The 11,083-nt window shown below is 41.8% G+C and overlaps 1 protein-coding gene across 1 annotated transcript; it reads right to left on the bottom strand.

Moving 5' to 3' along the window:
- On the bottom strand, nt 494–4,284 carry LOC109844592 (receptor-like protein kinase HSL1). The gene is made up of 2 exons (XM_020413696.1): nt 1,521–4,284; nt 494–1,025 (listed from the first exon to the last, which is right to left on the bottom strand). The coding sequence occupies exons 1-2, from the start codon at nt 4,135–4,137 to the stop codon at nt 610–612; spliced, it is 3,033 nt and encodes a 1,010-aa protein (XP_020269285.1). The 5' UTR covers nt 4,138–4,284; the 3' UTR covers nt 494–609.

Below are 11,083 nucleotides of genomic sequence, written 5' to 3'. Positions count from 1 at the left end.
ACCTAGACTGAATCCGTCTAGGTTGCCAACCTAGACGGATTTCAGTCTAGGTTGGCAACCTAGACGAATTTCTCAATTCCGTCTAGGTTGATCTCCGTCTAGATTAGTCAATCTAGACGAAATTCTGTCTATTTTGCTCCAACCTAGATGGAATTAGACTAGACGGAGTAGACTAGACGAAAATCCGTCTAGGTGGATTAACCTAGACGGTAAGTGGAGCAATCTAGACAGACTTTTCCGTCTAGATTGCTCGTTTTTCTACTAGTGCCTTATGAATTTTGCAAACAACGCCCAATATTCTTTGGGTAAATTACACAACACCCAGTAACTTTCAATGTTGTTTCCTGGTGCTAATTTATGGGGGGTTATGCGTAAAATGTAGAAACTTCTGCAAAACAGAAAAGTTATTGTAGGGTTAGTATGATTTTGAAAGTTCACAGGGGTTTAATGCAAAATGCTAAAAGTTCATGGGGGGTTTAGTGTAATTTACCCAAAAATTTAAATACTCTCATCGAAATCTTATGTATTATACACTCACTATTCAGCCTCAAAGTGATCAGCTGTACAACTAGTGTACGTAAATCTAACTCAAAAGATGCAACGAAGAACTCAAACACAAGAATCATCACCGTAACCACCACCACCTTTCACTCCAACAAGGGGAGCTACATCATTCTCTCCTCCCTCTGGCGATTTGCTCCCTCGATTCTCAAAACTCCTCTCGCACCGCTGCAGGACTTGCAACACCTCTTTCATCGACGGTCTGTGTTCAGGGACGCTACCAGTGCAGATAATCCCCAGCCTGAGCACGAGTTCAATCTCATCGGTGTACGCTGGATCTCTGATCTTTTCGTCAATTAAGTTGATTAGGCTACCTCCTTCTTTGAAATTTTTCCAGGCCCAGTCGGCTAGGCAACTGTGTTCGTCCCCGTGGTTGGCCTCCCTACCGGTGGTTAGCTCCAGGAGTACCACTCCGAAGCTGAATATGTCGACTTTTTCATTCACTTTGCTTGACCATCCGCATTCTGCACATTCACAGCGGTGACGGTAAGGATCGCAATTATTTTCATTACTAACGGCAAGTAGTAAAAATAAGTACATGAAAATATCTATAAAGTAGGCAATCCTGTGACGCTTCTGGATGATAAGAAGATCTGTTCGTTATCAATATCATCAGAGAATGGTCATAATTCAAGTCATGTCAGTATAGCTAGAAGTGCACAGACTGAGAAAAATGTATTGATCAGATAAGAACTGTTAATGTGGGAGTTGGAATGTTGTATTTATAGTTGTTTCGTTCCTTTTCTCTGTAATAGGAATGTCGAGATCTTAGGGAAAAAAATATAGGTTGAAAAGAAACGAGATATAACATATAAGCACTCTGATAATGGGTGGCAATATTAAAAACATGCTTTCAGGTTTGTCACAAATGTCGGTATTTTCTGGGCTCACTGTTTCTCTCAAAAATGGTGGTGCTGCTAAATTAATCGAAACGTAAGGTTTTGATTGAGATACATTACCTGGAGCCATATATCCAAAAGAACCCGCGACAACAGAGACCGATTCAGGCTCACCAGCCTTTACCAGCATCCGAGCTAGCCCGAAGTCAGCAATCTTTGCGTTAAATTCCGAATCCAACAAAATGTTACTAGCCTTCACATCTCTATGCACAATGGGAACAGAACAACCATGGTGCATATAACACAGTCCCTTCGCGGCTCCGACCGCTATCGCCAACCTCGCAGGCCAATCCAGTGTCTCAGGCTGCCCGGGCTCACCACCGACCGCCAGCGGACCCCGCGTTCGGCGTTTAGAATGGAGCCACGCGTCCAGGCTCCCGTTCTCCATGTACTCGTATACTAAAAGCTTAGAGTTGGGACTCGAGATGCAGCATAATAATTTTACAATATTTGCATGTCGAATCGAGCCCAGGATTTGGACTTCGGCCTGAAACTCCTTTTCCAGCTTGGAATCCATTTTCCGGGAGTTGCATATCCTTTTGACCGCTATCGTCTCTCCGGTACGCCTACCGAGGACGATCTTGTAAACGAATCCAGCTCCTCCGCTTCCAATCAAATTCTCATTTGTAAGTCCTTTGGCAATGTTGGACTCATTGAGCTCACCCAAGTGAAAGGAGGTCATTTTCCATGACTTCCGGTCATTGTTGAGTTTTCTTTTTCTGTATTCTCTCAGCACGAAAAATCCCAACACGACCGCGCCTATAAAGAAAAGCGCCCCAAGAATTATGAAGAGAATTAGTAGACCTGTCGAAAGATTGACTGAACCAGAACTCTTTCCTCTGCAAATGCGAATATTTATTTGAGGATTCGATGAGCAGAGACTTGGATTAGAGACAAAACTGTAATCATAGGCTTGATTTTGTAATTGGACAGGAACTTCGCCCGAGAGATCATTTGAAGAGAGATTGAGGATGTTGAGCTTCATGTTTCCCAGAGAAACTGGAATTGAACCGGTTAACTGGTTGTCTGATAGATCAAGCGTGTTAAGCACCCGTAAAGACCCGATGTTGGCTGGTATGTCGCCGGAGAGACGATTACTGCTCAAATTAAACTGGGTGAGAAATCTCAAAGATGATATGGAGTTGGGGATTTCGCCCGAGAGCTTGTTACCACCAAGATATAGAATCTGCAGGCTAGAAAAACTTCCAAGATTCGCTGGTATGGTACCATTAAACAAGTTTTCGCTGGCTTTAAATACCGCTAGCTTTTGTGCAGCGGATGGAATATTACCTGAAAATCTATTGACTTGGATCTCCAACCGCGTCAGATTAGAAGGTAGTTCTTCAGGTAGAGTGCCGGAAAACGAGTTATGGTGCATGATCACAGTCGTCAGATTGACCGCCGTCGACCAAAGCCCAGCTGGCATTTGGCCGTAGAAATTGTTATTCTGCACCATAAGGTTGTTCAGAGTATTACAGGTTGCGAGTGATGACGGCAATTTGCCAGTGAAATTGTTGTTGAAGACGACAAGCGATGTGAAATTGCCTCTAGAACAAAGGAACTGGGGAAGTTCACCGGAGAGCGAATTGTCATCGACTTCCAGGTTCCAGAGATTTGAGTGCTTCCCCAGTTCAGGCGGGAGAACACCTGTCAATTTGTTGCTGAAGAGCTTGAGATTGGTAAGAGAAGGAAGAAGCCCAATTTCTGCAGGAATCTCGCCTGATAGCTGATTGTAGTACAAGGAGAGCAGCGTCAGATTCTGAAGCTTGCCAAAACCTGCAGGGATCGAGCCTGTCAAATTATTCATCGACAGATCGACCTGTGTCAACCCTTGAGCTCCCACCTTAGTATCACTGATCGCCCCGGACAATTGATTATGATACAGATAAATCCTCTCAAGCTTCTTCAGCATCCAAATCCCTTCAGGAATTCTCCCGCTAAGAGAATTCATCGATAGATCCAACTGTACGAGATTCTGTAACTTCCCAAATGTATCAGGGATACTTCCATGTAAATTTGTCGAGGCCATCCACAAGAAACTTAGACTCGACATGCTCCCGAATTCGGCAGGAATCTGCGAAGGTAAGAAAGGATTACTCGCGAGCCATAGATGTTCAAGATTCAGTAAGTTGCCCAGTTCAGCTGGATACGTTCCATTAAAGAGGTTGTTATCGAGCAAGAGGTATTGCAGTGCAGACAGTTGACCGATCGAAGAGGGAATATCACCGGTGAAATTATTCGAGGATAAACTCAAATGATAGAGCTTATTAGAAAGTCGATTGATCGTCGAGGGGATTGAGCCGACAAAGAGATTCTGTGAAATGTCAAGGTACTGGAGATTGTTACAGTTGTATAAGGACGTAGGAAATGAGCCAGGGAGGTAATTCCAGGACAGGTCGAGATAGGCGAGATTGCTAAGGTTGCAAATGGTATGGGGTATCGGGTATGTAATGTTTTGATCCGATAAGGAGATACCGGTAACAGAACCGTTGGTGCATTGGATTCCGGTCCACTCGCAATGCGAAGTTGAAGTAGTGTTCCATGAGGATAGAGAGGGTGGGTTATTGAAGTCTTTCTTGATCTGAAGAAGGATTTGTTGCTCGGTTTGGGATGTGGCTGTGGTGAATGAGGAGATGAGGAGAGAGAGGAGGAGGAGGAGGAGAGAGTTCGCCGCCATTGATGGGGCTCTGAGAGATGAGGATGGAGGTTTTGAGTGCTGAGTTTTGATGATGGTGGGCTGAGCCTTTGTTGCTTAAATTTGAGGGGTGGGAAAGCTCGGCTGATTGTTGAATGGATTTGTTGGGGTTTGCTGGTGATGGGCTTTAATCATTGAGTTTCTAGAGGGTTGACGGGATTGAGTGGAGGTTGATGGAGTGGGAATAATCCTAACATGGTACAGAGACCCGGATCCGCTGGAGACCCGGATCCGACGTAGATGTTATCGCATGAGAATGTGAAGGGTAAGCTAAACAGTTGCTCGATTCCGAATCTCGGGTACTTCGGATTTAGTTTTTGGCAAAATTTTAGGTCTTAGGGCAGTAATGACTAATCAATTTTTTCGAGTAATTTGAACCACTTGTAGAGAACGATCCTTTTCATTGTAGTGTAAATGAACTGAAACCCAAAGAAGAATTATCAGTCAGTTGTTGGGATTCAAAACAATCAATCAAATCCGTGCCCTTCAGGACCTTGTGCTAAGAGTTTAGTAAGTAGGAAAATCACCGCAAATAAAAGAAAAAGTACAGGAAAGATAAATAAGAAAGAACACACCAGATTTAACGAGGTTCGGCAACGTGCCTACGTCCTCAGGAGCCACACCACATAATTCTTTGATTAATTTGAAGAAAATTACAATGCCCACAAATAGGTTTTTATCTCTCTGAAAGAATCCTCTCAAAACCCTCTTTTTCACGTGTTCTAATAACCCTAAAAACGTTTAGGTATATATAGGATCCCAGCCCAAAACAGAATCTCAAACTAATCAGGAAACTGAAAATCATGACATCAGTCGACCGGACCAATGGCTTCGGTCGACCGACCAGAGTGTCAATTTTACAGAGTCTGCTCGTGCATATTTTCGATCGACCGGACCATCACTGTCGGTCGACTAGCCATAGCGAGCTTCTCACGCGCGTTTCCTGCAGGCGTCGCGGTCGACCGGATCTCCTCCGTCGGTCGACCGAACTGGGGTTTTCCAGTTTTCTTCGTTTGTTTGATTTCGGGTTTGGGTCTCCACACCCGAGACCAACAATCTCCTACTTGGAGATCAAACCGCCATCAACGAGCTCTCTCGAACTCCCACCTTCTTCGCAAGCATCTTCTATTACCCGAAAAAATCCATTCTTCAATCATCATCGACTCCTACGCGTGAAGGCCAATTGAAGTTGCGCACAACTCCAGTTTGTCGATAGTCACTACTTTCGTCAACATATCCGCAGGATTTTGACTCCCCAAAATCTTCTCCAATCGTAACTTGTCGTCCTCAATCTGCGAGCGTATAAAGTGGTAACGTACGTCGATGTGCTTCATTCTGGCATGATATACTAGATTCTTGGCAAGCTGTATAGCACTCTAGCTATCACAATAAAGAATGTCGTTCCCCTGCTTCAAACCCAACTCTTCCAGACACCCGGTTAACCAAATTATCTCATTGCTGGCTTCAGTCACTGCGACATACTCTGCCTCAGTCGTGGAAAATATTACAATCTTCTGCAAATATGAGACCCAACTCACTGCTGTCGACGCCAAAGTATAAACATACTCCGTGGTGCTTCGCCTAGTATCATGATCACCAGTAAAATCTGCATCCACGTATCCCCGTAGTACCAACTCCTTCCTCCTGAAACATAATAGCATATCCGTAGTCCCTCTCAAGTAGCGGAATATCCACTTCACGGCCTCCCAATGCTGCTTCCCTGGATTGCTTGCAAACCTGCTCACAACTCTCACTGCATGGGTGATATCCGGCCTCGTACAAATCATCGCGTACATAAGACTACCAATGGCTGATGAGTATGGCACCCTGCTCATGTGCTCCTTTTCTGCATTTGTCTTGGGTGATTTCTCCTCAGATAACTTGAACTGACTTCCAAGGGGTGTGCCGACGGGCTTAGCATTCTCCATGTTGAACCTCTAAAGTACCTTCTCGATGTATTCAGCTTGACACAACTTTAACGTCCTTTCAGCTTCATCTCTACTGAATCGCATCCCAAGAATTTGCCTTGCTGCACCCAGATCCTTCATAGCAAACTCCTTCTCTAATTACTTCTTTAATTTGTTTATCTCCTCTAAACACGGTCCTGCAACTAACATGTCATCAACATACAATAATAACATGATATAGTTGGACTCGAACCTCTTGAAGTAGCAACAATGATCCGAATTGTATCTTCCATAGTCATTGCTCTGCATGAAGTTGTCGAACTTCTTGTACCACTGTCTCGGTGCCTGTTTCAATCCGTACAAGCTCTTCTTGAGCTTACACACCATCTCTTTCTTTCCTTATTCTATAAAGCCAACAAATTGCTTCATGTAGATTTTTTCATCCAAGTCACCATGAAGAAAGGTAGTCTACACATCCAACTACTCAAGATAGAGATCTTCTATAGCTACTAAGCTCAATATCACTCTAATGGTTGTAACCTTCACAACAGGGGAAAATATCTTCTTATAATCCACTCCTTCCCGCTGTTGGAACCCTTTCACAACTAATCTGGCCTTGTACCTTTTGCTTCCATCACTCTCCTGTTTGACCTGGTAGACTCATTTGTTATGTAAGGCTTTCTTCTGTATAGGTAGTTGGGCTAACTCCCATGTCTTATTAGTGTGTAGAGAATTCATCTCTTATTGCATTGCATGCTTCCACTGTTGAGATTCACTCACTTGCATAGTCTCCTCAGAGCACTCTGGTTCTCCGTTATCTGTCAAAAGTAAATAATCAAGTGATCAGATATATCTGGGATTCGGTTTGGGCACCCTGGATGACCTCCTAATCTCCACACCCTGGGTAGTAGCCTCTGCACCTGGAGTCTCCTCCGTTCTTCGGTCAGAACTAACGGTATCACCCCCTCTGGAAGTTCCTCTAAATCCATGTACTCAGATCCACTTCCATCTGTAATGCTGCTCCCACTGCTTTGGCTATCCTTCGCATTATCCCTATCCTTGTACATCACCTTTGTTGGCCTTCTTGTTTTGATGATGTTTAACAAACAATTTACTTCTAATGTTGTTTGTCTAGTGTTTGTGTTTTCATATTTTTTCTAGGCAAACAACGAGTTGGAGGATGGATGGAATAGCACTTCAACGACGATATCAAATAGAGGTTGATGGAATTGTGGAGTGAAGCAACATACAATTCAAATTAAAGATCAAGTTCAAGCTTCATCCACAAAGTGTACCAAGTCAAGCTTATTGAAGATCAAGATCGGCTTGGGTAATTTAGTTTAGGTGTTATATTATGTGTGTTGGATACTCTAAGCTCAATTTCATATACACACATACTTATTGGTTTCTTCGTATATATATATAGTTATATATATATATATACATAAGTTTTTGGTTTCTATGCATATATATAGTTATATATATACATACATGTGTTTTGATTTTTATGATATTACATATTTCATACTCTATTGTGTTTTAGTACTTATTGCATAGAATATGTAATTTTGTGAAAATATTGTCTTATTAGTTTATAGACTTCAATATCAGTTTATACATATTTTACTAACTCTATAAAAACATTTCACAAAGTTTCAAAAGTTGGTTTATGTCAAAACATCAAAATTCAAGTATCTCATATTTTCATGTTTTTGGACTATTTTGTAAAATGATGATATTTTTCATTTGGGAAGTCCTTTTTGGAAACCAGTTGCTGTAGCATGTTTATTATCATGTCTACAATCATTACCAAAAGTTTTATATTTTTTGGAATTTATTTGATATTTTAAAATAGTATTTTAAAATCAGAAAAACAGTTTTCAGATTTTATTTTCTGTAGTATCAGTTATCGGTCGACCGCTCATTGTTTCAGTCGGCAGTGGGCAGCAGAGAGTTTGTCGGTCGACCGGTGCGGTCGACCGAGAGCTCGAAATTTCCATCGGTCGACCGCACCGGTCCGGTCGACCGCGAGAATTTTCGGTCGACCGCCAATGTGACCGTTGCTTTTCCAACGGCTATTTTCTGAGCTGATTTTTTCTGGGCTTTTTGGACTTTTGCTTGGGGGTTTTGGCTGAGTTTTTGAGTGGGTATAAATATCCTATTGCTGCTCTCTTTCAAGTTAAGAAAAAGAAGTTTTTAAACAAGGGTTTTAAAAAGAGTTTAAGTTTGTTTTAAGCTTGTTTAAGGGTTTGGTTTAAAGCAGTTTTAGCTTTCACAAGTGGAGGAGATTATCTTCTTGTTTGGGCCTCAAATCTCCATCTTGATCTAGAGAAGTTTTCCTAAACTCAACTCTAGCTTTTATTTATAATTATTTGTTAATTATCATTTCTATTAAAGCTAGTTTTATATTGAGTTTAGATTTGACTTTATCTCATTGTTACACACACCCACTTGAGCTTATTGTATTTGCATTCATAATATATTTGGGGTTGTGAGAGTTGTAACATTGAGTGTGAGCTTTCATTGTGTTCTCATCCATAGTTAAGAACAATCAATTATTGTAATTGAGCCTAATTGTGAGATACACATTGTAATTCACTTGTACACCGAGAGAAGTGTGTGGCGAGAGTCGAGGATCATCCCAAGAGGAGTGGTGTCGGTTGACGAACCTTAGGAGAGGTTGTAACCGAGCACTTGAGGGAGACACGTCTAGTTCAACACTTAGTGGGTGTAGAGTGGAATTACAATAGTGTATTGTTGTGAAGTTTTCGGTGAACTAGAAAACCGAGTGTGAGGAGTAGACGTTGATCGGTGATCGTTGAAAACCGACATAGTGTGGTTGTAAACGTTATTCGGGTGAACGTAAAAAACCCGGTTGTGATAGTGGATTTCTCCCCGGGAGTGGGGAGCGGAGACGTAGGACGGAAGGTCCGAACTCCGTGATCATTTGATTGTGTTTGAGTGTGCTTTGGCGTTTATTCTTATTTGTGCTCATTGCTCATTTCGCCATTGTCTCGATATTTATATCATCCACTATCTTGTTTCATTTTGTTTACCCTTGTGTTAGTTTCATATCCTTGCATATATATCTTATAGTATATTTCTTTGCTAGGATATATTTCAATGTTCATATTGCTTATCCTAGTTCACATATCATATTGTATTTCATACTTGCTAGGATAACTTGTTAATTAGTTTTTATTGGCATAAAATCAGATTAGATTAGCATAAGACCCTAATCACCCCCCTCTAGGGTCTAACAACCTTCTCATTGAATATCACATATCTTCTCCTGATGATCTTCCTATTCTTCTCATCCCATAGACAATACCTGAACTCATCAATGTTGTATCCAATGAATGTACACTTCTGTTGTTGGACCCTAGAGGGGGGTGATTAGGGTCTTATGCTAATCTAATTCAATTTTATGCCAATTTAGAAACTTTATTGATTAATTAAATCTTGCAAACGATATATAAGGCAGAAAGTAAAATACAGCACAAAATAAATATACACAAGGCAAACTCAAACACAAGATATGATCACAATGTTCAGTCCCCACGACCTACGTCTCCGCTCCTCACCTTGATGAGATCTCCATTATCACGACACACACCGTTTGGAAGCCGAAACTTCTCTACACACTCGGTTATCAAGTCAACCGACAACTCTCATAAAATCTCACAATGTACATACACAAGCTACAACCTCAAGTGTTGGTCCTCACGTATCGACTCCCTCAAGTGCTCGGAATTATCACATCTCACTAGGCCACCGACGCCACACCTCTTGGTATCGACTCCATCCTCACCACACACTCCTCTCGGTGTACAAGTGATCTCACGATAAGCACAATATAATAATGGTTGTTCTCTACACTTGACGAGAACTCAATTAAGCTCACTCTCACTAAATCACACACTACTACTCAACAATATATTACATGAGATATAACAAGCTCTATAAGGGTGCGTGATAAAATCTAACTCAATAAGAACTAACAATAAAATTAACAAAAATAAATGCTAGAAAGTTGAGTTAGGAAAACTTCTCTACAAAGAGAGGATGATTGGATATTGAGGATGAACTCCTCAACAAATGATGTAAGCTCCTCTTTGTAACGCAAACTCTTTTTCAAATCAAACAAGGCTTAAACACCTCTTAAACACAAACTAAACTCTTTCAAAACTTGATTAAGGAATCTTCTTAGTTGTTTAAGAGTTCAGAGCATATAGGTATATATAGCATCTCAATACATCAGCTAAAACCTAAAGAAAAAGACCAAAAAGCCATAAACACACAAAACAGAAAACTAGCCGTTACTGTACAACGGCTCTCTGATAAGTCGACTCATGAGTCGACTCATGAGTCGACTTATGAGTCGACTAATGAGTCGGCTTATATGAGTCGACCCAGCAGAAGAAAAATCACAACTCCGCTGCACAGACCAGATTTGCACAGGAAAACTGGACTTTAAACCATGTTTAAAAATATCAAATAAATTCCAAAAATTGTAAATTTTGGGGAATAGTTTATAAACATATTGTAGTCGTATAAAACTGCCTATAGGTCCCTTAACATAGCTCGGCACGGTGATTCAACAAATCAACGAACCATCAGGCGATGTATCCAAGCGTAATCGTTAGACCGCAACATCGAAGCTAAGTGAGATGCGACGAAGCATATTAACGAGGCTACGAGGCTAACGAACCGTACGCGAACAACGGAATACATCCACTCGCGTGCGGAATCAAGCTAACGGTTCGTTGAGTCAACGAGTCATCCAACTGTGGGACGGATTCGAACTCAAACACCGAAGCGGATTTACTGCCAAATCAGGGTCCGGACTGCCAAATCAGAGTCCAGATCAATAATAAAACTCGGAAACTGATAAATCACGAAACCAGACAACGGACACAACGGCGAAATCCCGTCCAAAAACCGAGTCACTCGGGCGGCTCGGTGGCCGAGCCACCCCAAGGTGGCTTGGCCATGGCCGAGCCACCCAAGGGTGGCTCGGC

The sequence above is a fragment of the Asparagus officinalis genome, chromosome 6 (genome assembly GCF_001876935.1).
Source record: "Asparagus officinalis chromosome 6, Aspof.V1, whole genome shotgun sequence".
Lineage (NCBI taxonomy): Eukaryota > Viridiplantae > Streptophyta > Magnoliopsida > Asparagales > Asparagaceae > Asparagus > Asparagus officinalis.
Note: the sequence above shows the minus strand (reverse complement) of the source record. Positions and strands in the feature narration are given on the sequence as shown.

What these genes read in the sequence shown, in the direction of transcription:
- LOC109844592 (XM_020413696.1), bottom strand. Translation starts at nt 4,137, where the DNA reads ATGGCGGCGAACTCTCTCCTCCTCCTCCTCCTCTCTCTCCTCATCTCC. An exon ending in TTTTGGATATATGGCTCCAG is followed by an intron (nt 1,026 to 1,520) that starts GTAATGTATCTC and finishes GTGAATGTGCAG; the next exon opens with AATGCGGATGGTCAAGCAAA.